This window comes from Coturnix japonica, chromosome 4 (genome assembly GCF_001577835.2).
Source record: "Coturnix japonica isolate 7356 chromosome 4, Coturnix japonica 2.1, whole genome shotgun sequence".
In the NCBI taxonomy this organism is placed as follows: Eukaryota; Metazoa; Chordata; class Aves; order Galliformes; family Phasianidae; genus Coturnix; species Coturnix japonica.
The window spans coordinates 4,250,041-4,269,603 of NC_029519.1; the positions used below are offsets into that span (position 1 = coordinate 4,250,041).

The window sequence follows — 19,563 nt, forward strand, 5'->3', positions numbered from 1 at the left end:
TATCCATCTCAGATGCCCTTATATCTTACTTATCATAAGACTGCAGGGGTCTTAAGTAAGTTCCCAGAAGTGACTGTAGTTCCTTCGCATAATCTCGTTCTGTTTCCAGAATATTTTGCAACACCTAGGGTAAGAGACAGAGCACTGAGTAGATCTTGGTACTCGGGACCAGTCAAAGGCTTCAAAGTGTGGAAAACCACAGAAGTCTATTTTATGCCCATAAATACATCTCAATTTGTTAATGCAGAACTCAGAATGCTCAGAAAAGCCCTGGGGGCCCAACTAATGGATTGTGCATTGCAAACTGGGGGAGGCCCGGACAGCAGGTGTTAAGGGCTGCTCCTTCTTCTCTGGCAAAGCATGAAGACAATGTGAGTTCAGATCTGAGTTTAGGATTTGACTCCCAAGAGGCTCGTGCCTAACCCTGCATGCAGAACTGGCTGCCAAGGTATGCAAACCAATGTGTGCATGCACCCTGGGACCGCTGCTTGCAAGGACTTAAACACAACAGTGGCCAAAATACGGACAGCTCAGACCAGGGCATAGTCCAGTGGCCACTGCAAGGATGTGCTGAGTTCAGCCTTGTCCTGATGCTCCACCTCAGCAGCCAGCACGCATCACACCTTGTTCATACAACCAACTGAGTTGGAAGGGACCCTTAAAGGCCACCTGGTCCAACTCCCTGCACTGAGCAGGGACACCCACAGCTCCATCAGGTGCTCAGAGCCCATCCAGCCTGACCTTGGGTGTCTCCAGGGATGGGGCACCCATCACCTCGCTGGGCAACCAGCTCGACACTGCTCTAAAAGCAGCCGCCTCGGCTCTGTTATCCCAGCTGCCCACTTGCAGTCTCACTTTGTGACATTTTGCAACTTCCATTTGTGGTTTATCGTCTCGACAGCCCCGACTGAAGGAAATGGCAACAGCTGCATTTAAATACAGAGTCTCGTCCTCAATTGTTACAAATTGCTTCAGTGATTTCTAAGGGAAGGAGCCAGTTCCGAAGATTAATAATATGCTACTTATTAAAATGTACGATCAGCACTTTAAAACTCACCACAGGGTAATAATTCTTTGTCAGCTGAGTGCTTTCAAGTCCTTTTAATGCTTTGGGAGAGAGTGGTTTATCTGTTAAAAAAAAAACAAAAACACAAACAAAACCCATCAATAAACAACAGAGCACAGCTCTCACCCCAGCAGGAAAAGTCCCTGCTGCATCATGGCCAGCAAATACACCATCACCCATGTGAACACACAGTGACCTGTCTGCAACTGGTCCCCAGAGGTTCTGTCCCTGTGCTGAGCCCCTCAGAGGGCCCTTCTCCCCCTCCACACTCTGGGAAGGCAATTACTTTCACACCAACAGCAGGGGAGAAGCTGGAATTGATAAATTAAGCTGCTGGGAAGCGCAGCATGACATACTGTCTAATTATTGCCCTTGTAGAGTTTCCTGTCACTTACAGCCAGAAGCCCTGTCCCTTCTTATCTCCACCCAAAGGGCACGCTCAGGACACGGCAGAGTGCAGCGCAGACACTGCTGAAATAAACAGTGACTCTATTTTGAGTGACATGTCTCGCACTTTGGAGGCGAGGACAGCAGCTCCCCAGCTCACAGCAAGGGCTGTCCCTGGCAGCAGCGGGTTAGCTGATGCTTCCTGCATCACGGCCCTGCAGAGAGCATCCTCAGCTTTGTGCCTGCACCCTGTGAGGATCCCACTCCCATCCTGAGATGGGAGGGCCAGAAGGGAAAGGCTTTGCCTACCTCCCGCATTGGGATTTGTCCTTTGCCTCCATGAGGTGCTGCTATTTCTCCCACCCAACCTTCCCCATGGGGCTGAGTACTGCTCTCCTTTTATAAAACGCTGCTCTTCTCCACTCACGGACTTAATTAGTGATTCCTGGCTTGTGCCAGATGAGCCCTCAGTCTGCTGCAACGTCCTGCTCCAGCTCAGCCATCACCTCCCACAGGGAAATAGCAGGAGATGAGATATCCTAACAAAGATTGTTTCATTTAGAGAGAAATAAAAACTGACCTAATTCTGAACACTCACTCATTAGTTTTGCTCTTCCTTCCTTTCTTTTCCCTTGCAAGAGTGGGAGCAACAATATCTAACAGGGACTGTGCATTTCGCAGCCACTCCTCATACCACACCTGATGCCTCACAACAGGTCTGTATTGATGGGAAGCCCTCGAGACACAACAAGAAATTAAAGCTGAATTTTGTCCAAAAACCAAATCTGCTGTCACACAGCAGCCTCGGAAGCACAGCAGGGTGAACTGCCCGGCTTGCTGGGGACACGCTGTGTGCCATCCTTAGCCCACATCTGGTTAAAATCACACTGCAGAAGATGTGAAGGACACTTGAGACACAGCTCAATAAAGGCGAATGTCATCAGGTGGATCATCCCTTCACTCTCCCTTTCTCAATATCGCCCGTAGCTTCACAGCAGACGATGCATCTGGGGAGAAATGGACTCTGTGAAATCAGCCGTGGCTATGCACTAAAAAGAGGGGACCATTCCTTATGGCCATATAGTTACTGTTGCTTTCCTTGCAAAGACCAGCAAGCATCCATCCCGCTGCTGCCAGAAATGGCAGGCTCGAAGGCAAATGCACTGCTTGATGGAGGTTTCTAACAAAAAGCCAATTCTGTGCTTAGACACTGGAGTGACCCGAGAGCTCCCATAATAACAGGAGGCAAGCAGACCCTCACAGCACTTCCAGTCCCATCCCGCAGCCATGTGCTGCCAGCAGAGCAATAGGAAGACACAGCAAAGAGGGCAAAGCAGCTCTCAAGTGATGTGAGAGACAGGGCTTTCCCCTCCTCATGCCATTCATACTTCCATTAGCACTGCTGCCTTAAGCACACTGATGTCCTTAATAAATAGCAGCAATTTCCCAAAGGCATAAGGATCTACGCTGCATTATACTGCTGTCATTCAATCAGCCCTTGAAAGCAATGTGCTTACCGGTGGATTTGATTTCTCTGACGTAGTTGCTTGGGAACCAGCCTGTTTTTCCATTCAAGGTCCCTTCCCACCAGCCCCCTTCCTCAACCCGGGTGACATAAATAATGTCTCCTTTGTTAACAGAGAGCTCATCCTCATTGGTCTGCTTAAAATTGAACCTGGCCTTTACCACCAGCTGATGACTGCCATTCTCGGTCATCTCCTAAGGAAAGAAACATGGAAAAACATCAGTGGATAGTCCAAAAAAGCAGAATCCACCAGGACAAGCCATTGTTCTTTGTTGTTACAGCTGTTTTTTTTTCAGTGTTGCACTCTACACCAGCAGAAATGTCTTGCTCTTGTGTAAGCACCCTGCCAGAGGATCACAAGGTCCCTCCCAAGAATTAATTCAGTCTCATCAGTGCAATGGGAAATAGATAAGCATCGGCCTCCTCATTTCCCAAAGAGAAGCACCGCAGTTTGAGAAGCCACCAGACTCTGCACCCAGAGCAGCAAAGCTACGATGGGGATCAGGACACAACGTGCTCCAGCTTAGAGTTACCACCCCCACCTCTCTGCCCCCGCAGCCATCACACCCTCAATAGGATATTAAACGAAGGATACCACAGCCTTGGACTGCCTCCTTAGCACCTTTGCTGACTGTGAGGCTGTGCTGTTGGAGTCGGTATGGGCACCTCCAGCTGCAGAGCTAAGAGCCGATGGATGCAAACATGGCCCTTCAGACGGCTGATCTGCCAAAGCAAAAACAATGGCTGAGTTTCACCCATCTGGTCCCAAACCCTCCACATGGCAGCAAAGCAAAGAATGAAGCCCACAGAGGAAACAAGGACAGGGGACAACAGCTGGAGGAGCATCAGTCAGAGCACTGTACCAAAGGGGGATGCTGGGCTGGGTTAAATCTTCTATGGTGGAAGAAGATAAGCTGCAGCCCAAAGGCACTCTCAATAGGATGAGAAGAAATGGCTTTAAGTTGCTCTGGGGGAGGCTCAGGTTGGGTATTAGGAGAAATTTCTTCTCCAAAAGAGCAGTGATGCAGTGGCACAGCTGCCCAGGGAGTGGTGGGGTCACCATCCCTGGAGCTGTTCCAGAACTGTGGGGATGTGGCACTGAGGGATGTGGGGATGGGCATGGTGGGGTGGGCTGGGGTTGGACTTGGAGGTCTTTTCCAACCTTGACCATACTATGATTCTACATATCGCCATGGCCACTCAACAAATGGCAATCTTTCTTTTGAAATCCCCCTTAAATCAGCTGAAAACAGACAAATGCTTAGCCCAGTGCTTCTTGGATCCCAAGTAAGCACTGCTGAAGGTGTTTCAAAGGTTGGCTCACAAGTGAGCACCCTCAGGTCACCTCTGCAGCTGCAGCGTGGGCTTCCCCGCAGAGTGGGGAGGAATGCAAGCAGCTGTTCAGCACAATCGGTCTCTATTCAGACAAGTCCTTCTGGGTTCATTATACAGCTGAGAGATTGCTGCTGGTGGAGCAGTGCCAGGAGCCACGTGAGAGAGGGATTTGGACTCCTCAGAGCAAGGACAGGAGCATCACCCCCAGCACAAGGAAAGGACCAACCCATCCTACAGCTCTCAGAGCCGCTTCATTCAAAGCTCAGGGCTCTGCAAATTGGTCTCTGGGCTTGACCATGACAATGCATGCCAGATATTGGAAATCATGATGCTGCTCTGACACAGATCTATGCTTCACGATGAGCAATTTGCTTTTGTATTGATACCAAGGGCGACCACGAGACTTTTTACCCTCTGGCAAGTTTCTTGGCATCCTGATCAGTGGCCTGAATGCAAAGAGCAGCATCAGCCCTACTCCTGCTCAGATGCTGCATGAAGGTGAACACAGGGCTCTCCAGGCACTGTCATTTCCAGCAGTCCTTCACCACTGCACCTTGTGCCACAGTGTGAGAAAACAACCACATCCCCTCCTCTCTATGTGCCACCATGCAGAAATGAAGCAACAGGAGATGCTGTCGTTGCAGAGAACAGTGTGGAACGTTTTGAGGTTTCCCTTGTTACTTTTGCTCAGATTTAAGAATGCCTGTATTCCAGAGAAGGTATTTTCCATCTGCAGCATAGAGCTAGCGTGCCCACAGGCCACAAAAGCCCAGGGAAAAGCAGAGTGCTGCCTGCAGGCATCGCTGTGCTGGGGGTGTGAGTCTTCTGGATAGTGTTTGGAGCTCCTCCTTGAACAGGCTGCAATAGGAGAAGGGGATCAAGCCACTGAGTGTGCCGGAATCACAACACACAAACTTAAGGTTCCTGTGCTCCTGTTATCCTCCAATCTGAATGTCAACATGGAAAAATCATTCCAAAGGGGAAGTTTGGTGGGAGTTACAGGAACTCAGCTGGGGCTCTCATTCTCCCAAGAGGATTTTTGTTTCAATAGAAAAAAAACACCTCCTTAGATGGATCTGAAGCAACACAACCTGCAAGCTCTTTGCCTTCTGCTTTGTCTTCCTACAGTGCCTTGCACAATAGCACCAGGTCCACGATTACGACTTCCAGGCGCCGACAGACAACATGCACTGGTCTGTCCAGTCCCTGCTCCAGCGATGGACAAAACTCATATTAAATCAAGCATGCCATCAGTGAGTCAGTGCTCCCTCCTGCCCTACTCGTTACACAACGCCTGATGACCACACTGTGAATTCCCAGCTCTCCAGACTGCTGCAGCAACGCCAAAACCTCTCGGTATGAAAAACCCTCTTTGCAAACATAGGATTTGTCATGGCTGAGGCACCCCAATATTTGAGCAAGAGTGGTTCCAGCTGCTCCCACACCAGGAGGAGTGGCCTGGCCACCACTTTGAGATGTTCTACCCTTCATTCCTTCCAAAAAGAGAGGGCGTAGACCGTGAGTCCAGACTTCTCTGCTTATTCAAGCCATCAGCCACAGTCCCATGGAAATGAGTTGGTTACTGTAGATTTTATGCTTCTTTCTCCCTGCCCCTCCCTATCTTCCAAAGCTTTTATAAATATCTGCAGCAACCTAGAAACAAATGTAAAACTGACTTTGACAGTTTGGCAGGGAAGTGTATCATTTATATTGCATCATGACAGCGTCCTATTTTATGCCTGGTCCAGCATGGAACACTGCTGCCATATGTTGCTTCAACTATGGTTAAAATAGCTGGGTTTTCTGCTCACATTCCTACACTATTTTAGGCAGGAGAGTCTTGCCTGCTCCATCACAGCTGCTTTTCCTCCCCTGCCCTCTCTTTTAGATAAAAGCATCAAGCTCTGTGTGGCTGTCACTTAACAGACAGCTGCTGAACCCTGAGTTCACACACCACACATGATGCCTGCAGTTACTTGCTCCATGAGGACATGAGGATTTGGCCTTCAAGGGGATGGATGCTCGGAAGCATGTTCTGGAGCTGCTCTCTCAGCTGTCTCCTGCACGGTGTGGATGCCCTGCAGAAGGGGCTGTAGACACAGACATACTGAGGATGTACTGGTCTGGTCCTGCTGCCCCAGAACCCCAGCAGTCAGACAAACCCATCCACAGCAGTGGTTTGTAGGACACAGGCTCCTGTTTCTCAGGAACGTGGCCAAGCCACCAAAAAAGCAAACTTTTCAGACATGTATTTATTTTACCCTGTACTTTTCCCAAGGGTGCTCTCTGCCTGAGCAGCTAATTATATCACAGGCATTGCGCTTTTTAACATTTAAATAGAGAAAGCATATGCTCCAACAGATGTTTGCTATGAAACCGAGAGGATCCCAGCTTCCCCAGAGCCCCTTGGGGAACGCGTGATAGAAACTATTCCATGGCAAAGCCGTGTCCTGAGCTTCACCCAGTGATTGCAAAACCCCATTCGGGGCTGCTAATAAGGGGAGACTGCTGTGACAATGGCAGTCACACAGGAGCAAAGCTGTGCTCCCTCTGCTCCAGCCAAACAAGTTGGTAAAGGAAGCAACAGGGAAACCTTGCTGTGACAGGGAAATGCTGCTCTGGGTTTCGAATGTTATCTATTCTTTATCACCTAATATGTGCTATCCAGCAGGGAAACTGAGCTCTCACACTGATGCTGGGTTTTGGTGATGTGCAGGACTCCTTGTGCTTGTATGTAGGTTGCTCCAAAAGTAATGCCTCCTGTTTAGTTCCGTGGAAACGACAACAGATGCAAAGCACACAATAACATTGTTTGATAGGTCAAATTCTCAGCTACAAAACATCCTACCAACATCCACCTCTGAGGAGAGAGGTCAACATAAGAGAGGAGGCATTGCTTTCGAAGCAGCCCTCATATGATGAGGGCAATAAGTAGATGCTATTCCCAGCTCAGTGCAGTCCCTCAGCCTCTGAGTACTGGGACAATACAGCTCAGCTGGGGATGGAAACAGGAGGAGGTGACTCGCTTTGCTTTGCTCCAGCAGCAGCTCTGCACTGAGAGAGACAGGAGAAGTCAACGGCAGCAATTGTCAGCGCTTGGCTCCCCATTATGGGATCCACAAAGCACGGAGAGGAACATCGATACAATTGAGTGAGCATCTGGCAGCACTGTTTGTTTTGACATTCCGTGAAGATATTCCACAGATGGATCTGTTTTTCTGTTCGGCTCTCAAACACGCTGTCTGTAACCTGCCATTTGCATTCGGGAGGTATGCGCTCTCATTTACATCGAGGCTCCTTTACACTGACCTACTTTGAGGTCCCTTAATGCTGTCAGAACTGAGCAGAGGTTCCCGGCTGCGAAGCGATAATCTTGCTCTGCTAAGCGCACCCAGCAGCTCTGAATCACCACCCTCAGAGCCTGAGCTGGTGGAAGGGTGAAGCACTGACCCACCAGCATCAGGCACAGTTATCCAAGCCTCCAGAAATCAGCACCAACTACCAAGTAAAATACCTCTCCCGCCAGCATACTTATAAGACAGCACTTGAAAAGACAACAGACAAACATGCTTTTTTTTCCTTACCTTCAGTAGCTTTATTTACAGCTGTCAATGTGCTCAGGACCTTGGAGAACTGTTCTCCGCTGTACAAATCATGCGGCTCAAACAGCTGTGAGAGGAGAACGTGGTCAGTTCAGCACAAAACATCTCCCTCTCGCCTCCGAGCAGCCCACGTCGCTGTGATGAGCAATCAGCTGTGTGCCTGCAGGGGTACGGCTCTATGGGTACGGCTCTATGGGGGCTGATGGCTGCGTTTCCCATGGGGTGGTGCATTGCTGGGGTTGGTTGGGGCCATGCATTGGCACCCAGGGACCGACCTGGGCTGCTGCAGATGGGATCGCTGCAAAGGTTTCTGCTGCCTTGAAGGCAGGAGAGATTATGTTGCTATTTTTGTTGTCTAAAGCTAAAGAGATTGAGGCTGTACAAATATATATATATATATACACACACACACACACACACACACACACACACACAAACACTCACATTTTCCCCAGCAGAAGAAACAAACAGAGAATTTTCTGCTCTTGCAACGTGGCAGATACAATGCTATGGCAATACGGCGTATATAATGCGTTTACCATTTTTTAATGGGAAGCCAGAAAAGGTTATGTGCAAAACTCTGAAGGATTTCGTGCTGCTCGGACTCAACAGCAAAACAGAAACACTGAGTCAGTAATGGCTGTGAATGGGAATCTGAGCCTTGTGTACCAGTGCCTCAGAAATCACTGCACCACAAATAGGGGCAATTGCAGCTCCCAGAGCACTACCATCCCCTCCAGCACGTGAGATCTGCTCTCTGTTCAGACAAACCGCATCAACCCTCTTCCTAACAAAGCAGAGCTTGGTGACACGGAGCCCCCAGACCTGGTACCACCAGGTGACAACCCCAAGCCCACGTTGTCCCACAGACATAGACCTCAGATCTGCAAATCCTACAGACACAAAAGGTGATTCTCAAGCTCTCTTGCCCGACACAACATACAAATACTTCCAAAGCACTACAGAGTTTAGCAAGCACAAGGGAATTAACAGTCTCAAGGGCAGCACTGCCCTTAGGATGGCACTTCTCTGTACTCTTGGACCATCAGCGTGTTCTGAAGTGACAGGACTGGCCTTTCTGAGCCCGGGATGGGGATGCAGCGTGGCTTTCCCTCTCCATCCGTTCAGCAACGCAGCCCAACCCTGGCAGCACAAAGGCTGCTCTTTATGGAGAGTATTTTTAAAGACTGACTCAGCCACTCGATACCGACAGGCTTTGACCACGTGCAATTCAATCCACGCTCTGAGAAAAGCACAGTCTCCCCAATCCCAACAGCAGCAGGACGGCTCCCATTGCACCTCAACAGCCAGGAACGAGCCCACCCCATTGCCAGCATCCCCCCCAGCCCCCAGCAGCAACACCAGAGCCTCTGTGGCACCGGAGATGGTAACACTGACCCCACGGCACCCACCGGAGGATGCAGAATCCCAGCAGCGCCGTCGCCTCCTGCCAATTGGGAGCACAAAGCCGGCGGCGGGGCTGCGGCGTCTGCGCGCATCTCTCTGGTGTGTCATTTGCTCAGCCGTGCCTTTTTTGCTTCCACTTCGGGAAAGCCAGAAAAACGAGTCCTGCCTTCATTGAACGGCTGCTTTGTTGTATGGGTTTGCTTTGTTGTTTTTTTTTGTTTTTTTTTTAAAGGACTATAGTGAGAAAACGCGTCTTCGACCTTTTAATGCATAAAATAATACACTGATAAAGTCCTAAGGATGACATGCAAACCAAAATCCTGACATGAAAGCAAGCCAACAACTTTTAGGACTTTTCTTCATAGGGAATTTGTCCAGAACGGCCACCGTGGAACAACGCCGGCATGGAAAACTGCTGGATGAGCTGCTGCAATGTGAATGCGCTCTGCAGCGCGTTCCAGAATAAACTCATCGTACAGCAAAGTCCTCGCTTAGTGCTAAAAATCTCTTTTTCCAGCGCGATCCATCCCTAATTCCATTCTTAACGACAAGACAAGCTGGGACTAACAGCGAGCGAAAGCCCTTCAGTTCCGAGCTCACGGTGCGAGCGACCCCCGTATATCCACGGTTGCCATTTGACGCTCTCGGTTACAAGGAGCTTTTCCTGCTCCAAGATCCCGGACGAAGAACGCACCGCACCGCACCGCACCGCGACGAGTCCGGGCAGCGCAGCGCAGCGCCCGGCGGAGCGCTCCCGTCGGCATCCCGCTGCCGGGGGGACCCTGTCTGCTCCTCCAAGCCAAACCAAAGCCGAGAGCCGGCAGCAGCCCCGCATCCCGGGACGAGCGGAGAAGTTCGGGGTATCCGGGCTGCGCGTCAGCCCTTATCCCTGATCCCGCAGCCGGCGCGGGGCTGGAGCCGACCCGCTGCGGCTGAGCCCACCCGGCACCCCCGCAGCCCGCTGAGGACGGGAGATGCAATGCGAAGGGGCACGCGTGGGAGCGGTGATGCTGATAACCCGAGCCGGTGACAGAGGGGGCGGGGGGTGAAGTGAGCACGGGGGGAGCCCCGAAATCACGCGTGGGGCAGCGCGCTGTACTCACGGCGGCGGACGGACGGGCGGGCAGCCCCGGGGCATGGCGGCTGCGGGGCCGCTGCGGGGCCGGGCCGGGCGATGCGGATCTGACCCGGAGCCGGATCGCGGAGAGGGGAATGGGGAGGAAGGGGAAGGGGAAGTGACAGGCGGCGCCGCCGCCCCGCTCCGCCCCGCTGCCGGCTGCGGGAGGGAGGCGGAGGGGAGAGGGGAACGGGAGGTGGGGAAGGGAGGAAAAGGACGGGAAGGAGGAGGAAGGGGAGGGGAAGGGGAAAGAGGAAAGAAAAGAGAGATAGGAAAGGAAAATGGGAAACTGGGACAGGAGGAAGAAAAGGGAAAAGGAGAAAGGGGAGAAAACTGGGAAAGGTACCAAGAAAGATGACAGGAAAAATGAAGGGAAAATGATAGAGAAAGAAAGAAAAATCCAAGCTGCATAAATGGCATTTACAGCGTTTTTGTAAGAGCGATGCCGCGGCAGAGCACAGGGATGGATCCGAGCAGCTTGAGGTGGTGACACGCTCAGAGCACCGTGTGCTCAGCCCACCTAACGCAGCCCCCGACACCTCGCAGTGCAGTGGGGGAATGCCGCCCTGCACACACCCGTACAGCTCTGTGCCGTGTCTCTGGGTCGCTCTGTTCCAGATGGAGCCATCCATCCCCTGCTGTGCTCTGTGCGGTGCTGGGCAGAGACCTTGGGTGCTCCCCATGTAGGAAAGGAGTGAAGCCAGAGCGGAGCGTGGCTTTGTGTGCGTGGGGATGGGGGAGCAGGAGGGTGATGGGTTTTTGCCCACGCTCCCAAACTCTTTATCCAAGTGCAATTTGGTGAAGGTTGCGAGTGCTCTGGCTGCAGAAGTAGCTTCTGTTCTGCCCTCAATGGCAATGACAATCTGCGTGCTCTGTGATCCCTCTGGACAGCCTGGTTAAAGCCAGATATTGATTTATGTTGCAGAAACCATTCTTAGCTCACAGCATCCAGCCCTTTGCCAGCAGCTTTGTGGTCATACTGCAACAGAACACTGCTGCTGAATGAAGATTCCTATCCCGTGCTTCTCCAGCAGCAAGCAATGCTCAGCTATTCAGCTGCTGCCACTGTATGCACAGCAGTATCAACAGCAAAGATGAATCATTCCCATTTACACCCTCAAGAAGAAGCTGGGCTGGGAGCTTTCACCCCTCTTCATCTTTCCCTTTCCCCCAGGCTCCATGTGACAGATTGTCCTGCCCTCAGCCCACTGACACTCAGCCATCCCTTGGCAGGACTCACTTTTGTCCTTTCCCTTCCACCAAGTCCCCAGTGTGTGCTTCACCATTCCAGTAAAACTGGAGACAGTTCTGCCCACCTTCCTGTGCCTTCCTTCTGTTCCCTAAGATTGAGTTACCAGGACAACAAGGACTGGTGGGAGGACAGCACGTATATAGAGCTCTGCAGGAGTCACCCCTCTGCACATCCCCACTGCAAAAGGTCTTCCAAACAGCAGCTGGACCAGAGGCCTGTGACACAAGGGAGAACCAGCTTGGATCCAATGCCAGACCCCGGGTACAGGGGGCTCTGTGGCACTCTAATACAGCTATATTTCTTTTGGAAACTTTTGGGTGCAAAACTGAAGCTCAAACTCAACTGCTTTAAGCTTTATCCAGCTCTTGAGGCCTCGCAGAGACCAGGATGGGCAGCCACGTCAGCCCCACTGAGGCTGCTCAGAATATTACAAAGACTGAGTGGGTTATCCATCAGGAAAAGGAAAAAACAACTTAGGAATCTTATCCTGAATTAAACCAAGGAATAAATAAAAGGGAGGAGCAGAGCAACCCCTAGAGCTGGATGTACAGTGCTGCAGATCCCTCCTATCTGAAAACCGCAAAGCGCCTCAATATCATCAACTGGCTTAAATGATGAGATGCTGAAGTGCAGCAGTTGAGAACTGCCTCTATCTCATCTTTCAGATGTTTAAGGCTTCTGTTCTCTCTATATGCATTCCAGTGCAGCCATTCTGATTAGTTTTTAAATAGAAAAATAATCTCTCAGAGGAGCTGAGATCACATGGTGCAGCAGCAGCAGACCGGCACGCTGATCTCTGAGCCCTCCCTGCTTCCTTATAGATCTGCTCTCACGCCCGGCTGATGCAAAAGGCTTTTAGAAGTGAATTATTGGGCTACAACAGGCCAGCAAAACAGCTCTGCAATGAGCAAACTGTCATGCTGGTTAGCTAAAGAGATCTAAGGAGAAGAAAGTCTCTTTTCTTGCTTGGACCTTCAAAGGAGGACAGGACAGAGTTACCATGGGCTGGACTTTGCATTGCTGTGCTGTATGAACGTTTTGCAGAGCAATCCCTGCTCCTGGCAGAAGTTCTTTTGTTTCCCAAGGTTGGAGTGTTAAATGGGACAAGGATAACTCTTAATTATCGGCTTCTTGCTTCCTGTTGGAATTCTACCGGGATAACAAAAATCCTACAACGCATTTTAAACCCATATGCACTTAGTAAAAAAATACATGTAGTGGCCAAATGAGCTGAACTCATTTGGATCTGATGCACTGAGCTGATCCACTCTGACCTTGCAAATACAAACCATGCTTGGCATAGAAGCTGCAGGTATATGAAGGTATACAAGGTCAGGAACAGCCTTAGTCTTCAGATGATTTGCACGTATGAGGATTGATTTAATGTTACATTTTCAGCACAATCTCATGCCACAAGGGGGTGAAAAAAGCTGCCGTGTTATTTCCCCTTTATAATAAAGCAACGCTAAAAACTGCAAGCCCTTGTCTGCAATAATGGACAGAAAGATGTAAGCAGGTCCTCACCACCCAATGGTTCAGACACAACCTGTTAGCTCACAGCCCATTCGCACTAAATTACCCATCCTCCTATTTATGCCATTAATACAGAAGATCAGGAATGACTATTGATACTGCCCCTCTGGTATATGGCTTCCATATGCATATTAAACAAGCACGACACGATGTAAATAATACTAATAAAAGGTGACTTACCTCCACCTTAAGAACTGCACAGCCCCTCAAGAACTCCTGAATATTACCGATGCAATCAGCTTCGTTTTTAGGCTCCAGGCAATACTACAGAACAAAATGCATGGAGACGGTTGCGTTACCTCCCATACAGCCTTGTCAGAGGGCCTGCATGAATATTGACATGTGCGCTTTGTGCTGAATTAGGGAAGCTTCTGGAGGGGGCGGTGGGGGTGGCAGGCAAGCTGTCGAACCAGGAAGAAAGAGCCACTGGAGGAAGTGATGTGTGAGTCGAAATGGTCGGCATCTTGTTTTGAATGTCAACATATGACAATGCCCCAAACGGCAGTGAGAACTGATGACTTTTAAGAACACGGTGTCCTAAACCATCATCTCTAAGCAAAAAAAGAGCCAGCAGGGGTGATTTCTAGCAAAATTAATAAATAAATGTCAGCTGTCTTACAGAGGACATTTTAATTGAATTCAATAGCTTCTCTGTGCTGCCATTTCCCATCTCTCGGACTCCTTCCCTTTTCCTCACCTGCAGTTACCCTGCACGCTGTTTGGCCATATGAACACACACCTCAGGGAGCTGACAGGAGGGGCTGACATGGCTTTGCTACCAATTGCTGGACATGCAATAGCTCAAGCACTGGACTATAAGGTTTACCTACTCCCAACCTACTTCCCAACTGGCTGTTCAGGCAGGTCTGAAAGCATGTATTTACGCTGCTGTAATTTGTGCTATTGACGTAAATACAAACTGCATAACTTATTCAAAACCAGGACGTTTCCAACTCTGGTAGGCCCAGTATTTCCTGCCACCACATGAACATGTGTTACCTCAGCCAACTGCAGCCCTTTTGTGGTCGTTTTACTGGATGGCAAGAGAAAAAAAGAAATCAACAAACTAAACCTAAGCTGCATTTTGCCCTCAGCTGGAACTAGTAATGTTCACGTTAATCATGAGTGCTTACACAGCTTACCAATGAGAAGCATATCCCAGACTGACCCGCAGTGTTACAGAGCAGCACACCAGTTTCAGGCCGGCAAAACATATCTTGCAGCATTTACCTTTTCTGCAGATCCCGGAAGGAGCCGATGGATGAGTTTGCAGAGCACGGTCCCATCCTTCAGAGCAGCTTTCAGGAACTCCTCTGGATCATCAACTATTTTCTTCGGGGAGTTGAGAACTCCTAAGGAAATGAGCCACGTTACCACTTGCTCTTCTGGATTCATTGCTGTCCCTCTGCCCCCCGCGCGGTTCCGTGCTGCAGCTTGTGCTAACCCACATCCGTGATGACATCTTCCTGCCCCTTTTTGCTGGTTGCACGGCTCAAATGTGAAACTTTCTTTTCTTAGCTCAGCACCAAAGCTTAGAAATCAGAACTACAGCGATTGTAAACTGCCTTTTTGTGGTAGTTATAGGATCCAATCTTTAAGAATTCAGCCTTATTTGAGGGGTAAGGAGAAAGAGAATGGTAAAAGGAGAAACTACATGCAGTAAACCTGGATGGCTGTCTTTGCTTTCCAGGTCTTGTGGTTGGTATTTCTGACCTCTAGCACAATGGATGCTGTGTGAAAATCCTGGTAACACAAAGCAGGAGCCAGCGCGAATGGTAGAGCAGCCTGAAGCTACATCGCAGACCTCACTGCCATCTGCTAACAATGCATCTACAGCAACCCGTATGTGTGCTAAATATTTCAGATTTATGACTAATTACAAGACTCTTCAAGGCTTTTTCCCCCCCCACTTCTTGTGAGCGCTGCTGTCTGTAGAAACAAGTACTGGCAGTTCCACGTTCACAGCTTAGGTTTCCTTTTCCCATATGTTCATTCTTTTACGGGGGTCAACGTACATGCCTTGAACAATGCATGTCAATAAAAGGCACTTCAGTCATCTACTCAGAACGGAACAGCTTCCAACCTGCAGAGATGTATCTCAGTAGAGGGAAGATGACAAACTTGCCTCACCAGGCAGCGTTACAAACCTGAACACAATACTTCACAGGCTGCATCCTCCAAAGCAAACCGTTTTTCCCCCTGGTAGATGGGCAGTTCTAGAGATTGATGCCTACTTTGCACACAGCTATTGCAGCCAAGCACATACCAGGCTAATGGTTTCAACTACTACTAAATGAAAAAGATTTCCCATATCTTGAGCACTTCCCAAGAGTTCAGAAAAATCACCTCTTACATATGCAGAAAAGCTCCAAATTTAAACTTCTGATGAGCCACCTCAAATCCAACTCATACATTTCAGAAGAGCATCAGGAACCAACTACAGAAATCTTCCAGTTCATTCATCCACCCTCACAGAAATATAGCCAAGACCAAACGTAACAATAAACCACCACTTCAGAATACTGGTCAGCAACCATTTCTTCCAAGAAATAAGAATTTATTTCAAACAAACAATCATTTTATTTGACAGCTTATTTATTAACGCTGAAAAATATTGCAGTTTTATCCACTCTTAGGATCTGCAATTTTTAGCTGAAGTTTAAAGTGAATCTCTTAATCCAAAAAACAGACATTAATTTTAAGACCTTGAAAGGGTACACATGCTTTTTCTTCATTAGTTACTGAAAAACTGAGAGCTGTTTTAAGTTTGTCTATTGTAGAAGTAGTATACATTTTAGAAGCCTTACCTAAGCACCTCTGCCATTCTGGTTGGTTTTCTTTATCAAATACTCACACCTGAGCATTACTCTCTGGCACAGACGGGATAAAAATGCATCAAAACCAAGGCAGTATTTTGAAGAAAACCTCTCTTTTCTATGGAATGCACTTGTTAGGATGTGCGCTGCTGGCACCTGCTGGAGCTTTCTAAGAACCCAGCACACATAACAACACTCATCTTTCTGGTAACTTATCACTTATACTGACTCAGTGCATCAATACTTTTTTCTTCTCATCCAGAAGGCTTGGACATCAGGAAATTTTCAAGCAACAATACTGTAAAACTCCGTCTGGTTTCTTGGTGAGGAAGAATTTGGAGCTATTTAGTCCTCTACATTTTAGAGGACTCTAACACACTTTCCTATACCTGGCTCTTCTTTTAGGAAAGAGGAAAAGCAGTACATGTAAAGAAGAACCCTGAGTGTTTTTCTGCTGCAGAATTTCCTGATGCGTGTTTACTGCATAAAAATAAGACTCCCAGCTCTTGAAAGATGTAAGCTACAGAAGACAACTGATTTTCATCTAAGAAATACTTAGATATAAAAGATCAGATGGGCTACTTTCAAAGAAAATTCCTTAAATTGTAACACAACTCTGAAACAAATACTGGGTGACACCACGCTCAAAAGTCGACTTTGGCTAGCTGCATTTTGTTGTTCTTCTATTTTCCAGTGTATATCCACTGCTGCACTGCCTTCTTCTTGTCTGAAAGAAAGGAAATTCAACTTAGTATGCTCTCAAAAAGCACATAACAGACAAAGTCACATCACCAAGTTGTTGCTGCATACACAGCAAATGTATTTTGGCTATTTCCAAACTGTCCCAAGAGTAAAAAAATACATCAGGTTTATCTTTAATAATTCCAACACAGTCTAATAAGCACCTGTAAGTGATAAAACAAATCTAGTAAACTGATAAAGATCTTCACTTTCAAAGAGAGAGATTTTCACTTGCCAGGACTAATTAATTTCCCACTTCCCAGAGAAGAGATGGAGAGAATTAACAACAACATGGCATATAAATACCAAAAGAAATTGACAACATTTTGACACAATCTGTATGATGATTTGGTAAGACCTTTTACTGTCACCTAGGATGCTGCATATTAAAGATAGGGAATCACCTTTTAGTTAGCAAGACTAATGGTCTGGATGGACCAGCCTCAAACTTTAAAGACTGATGCCTATTAATTTTGTTGTAGGTGGAGGAAGAGTTTATTTTCAAGACTTATTTCCTGACTCCACCTCAGTGCCCTATTACTGATACTGGTGCTTTTGTCATGAAAAACATGGTTCAGTGTCACTTCCAGAAGGATTTGTGATTTAAACACTTGAACATTCAAGAGCACCGCAAAGATGAGGAAATTAACACTTGTACGTTGAAATTCTTTGAATAATAACACCAAAATAGAAGTGATAGAAGTGGTGAGTTAGTAGCTTTTACTTAACTATGTACTTAATCAGCCTCAGAACAGAAACTACAGATGTTGCTTTTGTATGTCACACCATCACAGAACCATCTGGACTGGAGAAGACCTTCGAGATCATTGAGCCCAACCATGAACATGATCTACTGGGTCCCATCACTGTACTATGCCCTTTATTGATCTGAAATAAAATCCAGTACCCTGAGATAAAGCAGGAACTTGGCAGGAATACGTACAAAGTATTAATGGCATGTTCTGACAAAAGCACTGCACATAGCAAAAAGCTGTAAGCAAACTGAGATTATAACAGCACACAGTGTGCAACAGAACCTATCTCCTTTATCCAAGACAGATCTAACCTAAAATCAAACACGATTAGTCAGATGAACCACAGTATCAAGTGTAGCATTTTCTTTTCACCTTTTTAAAACCTGATCTCAAAAGTACTTTAAAGTAGCAGCAGTAAGTGGGAAGTATACAATTTAATCTGAAGACCCTTGCTGTTACTCCAATCCAGATGTTTTGGTCTTATTTTATGAAGAATCTTAGACTAAGTATGGTGCATTCATACTTAAATGCATTTTATGGTCTATCCGTAACTGCATTTTATGATCACTGGTTCCCCAAGTGGACCATTTCTTTTAGGAGGAAGTCACTCACTGAAATTCCTAACTTGGCAATTGAAAGCCCTGCTTAGACCTGCTCCTCCAAATTTTGCTTTCAGAGTTGAAAGAATTATTTTAGCCACTAAGGATATCCACCCCAATACAGATCCATCAAAAATCTTCTACAGAACTACTACAAAAATACAGTAATTACCTGATCTATCAGTACAGGCATCACTCATCTCTGCCACCAAACCAGACGAATCTGCTTTACTTCAGAAGCATCTTCCAGAAGTTATCATCCTGTAATCAAAATAAAGCAAGCTGAGAAAAATACATTTTACAGCACGAGTCAATCTATAGTGCTTCCCCCCATTTCAAGAGTCACAAGCTTGGGTTTGCAGATTAGTCTGTTTCAAGTTTTACTACTTCTCTTTAAAGTGGTGGAGGATTCACTGGTCTGGAATGGACTGGAATGACTTAGTGACTGGTTGCATGGCTTATGGATTCTCATTCCTTTTCAATGGTGCACTGCCACGTTAAATCCATAAGTTGAATGACAAAACGTACTGAGGACTAAACAGAAGTAAAAAGCTTTGGTTTTGCTTTTAGTTGGAGGTCTTCACGTATACTACATTCAAGAGCATCATTTGAACTTCATGGCTTTACCTGAGTCATAACTTGTCACAGGTTCTGCCACATGTACCAGGTATTCCTGTAACGCTGTGTCAAAACTGAACAGTCAGGCATCCAACTAAATGTCAAGTTTGCAATGGCTTGCTTCAAACTCCCAATAGCTGAGATGGCATCTGTCAATCTAAATCAATTCCTGACTTCACAAGTCTTTTAATTTTCTTAAAATAACAGTACACGCAGTCTGTTTGAGCATCTTCAACGAAAGATACTGGGCACAAAATACCCCCTCCCAACCCTACTTCACAGTATTCTGTCTACAGCGAGCTGCATTCTTATGTTTAGATTCAAAACTGGTGCCATAAACGCTTTTATCCAAGAAGAAATGTTGAATTTTGAGAACTTCTAATGTATTGAAGTATTTCATTTCCTTATTTTTTTAAAATCTAGACAGCACTTCCATTGCCATGACGTGCAGCTGGTTTTACCGTACTAGAGGAAGAAACTTGGTTCAATTTTGACTTAGACTGAAAAACTAGTTTGCTTTGCTTACCATCTTTGCTGTTTCACAGGCATTTGTTGCTTTAAATCAGCTGTGGAATGCTGAAAGTTTCACTTGTTTTTAGGAAGCCATAAGCCTTTGAGAAGTTGGAGAGAAAGACTTCTTTGCTTATCTTATTTTCTCCTTTGGAATCAAAGATGTTCCTTTAAAAGTGAAACACTACAGAGTTGCAAAAATTTGAAACAGTATGAGTAAGCATGGCTTGGTAGCTTCTTTGATGAATTGGTCAAACTTTTTTATTATTTTTTTTTCTTTTTTTTTTTTTTTAAACAGTA

The 19,563-nt window shown here is 47.2% G+C and overlaps 1 protein-coding gene across 3 annotated transcripts in view; it reads right to left on the reverse strand.

Moving 5' to 3' along the window:
- ARHGEF6 (Rac/Cdc42 guanine nucleotide exchange factor 6) overlaps window positions 1-19,405 on the reverse strand; it is a 34,836-nt gene extending 15,431 nt beyond the window's left edge. For 2 of the 3 annotated variants that reach the window (XM_015860340.2, XM_015860339.2), the window contains exons 1-8: window positions 18,308-19,405; window positions 14,455-16,767; window positions 13,405-13,488; window positions 7,898-7,982; window positions 3,574-3,701; window positions 2,971-3,172; window positions 1,058-1,128; window positions 30-124 (exon numbers count right to left, since the gene is read on the reverse strand). In XM_015860340.2, the coding sequence (XP_015715826.1) occupies window positions 30-124; window positions 1,058-1,128; window positions 2,971-3,172; window positions 3,574-3,701; window positions 7,898-7,982; window positions 13,405-13,488; window positions 14,455-14,619 (830 nt within the window). In that variant the 5' untranslated portion in view covers window positions 14,620-16,767; window positions 18,308-19,405. The remainder of the gene's footprint in view (window positions 1-29; window positions 125-1,057; window positions 1,129-2,970; window positions 3,173-3,573; window positions 3,702-7,897; window positions 7,983-13,404; window positions 13,489-14,454; window positions 16,768-18,307) is intronic. The other variant, XM_015860341.2, reaches the window with a different exon arrangement.
- Between the last annotated feature and the right edge of the window lie 158 nt (window positions 19,406-19,563).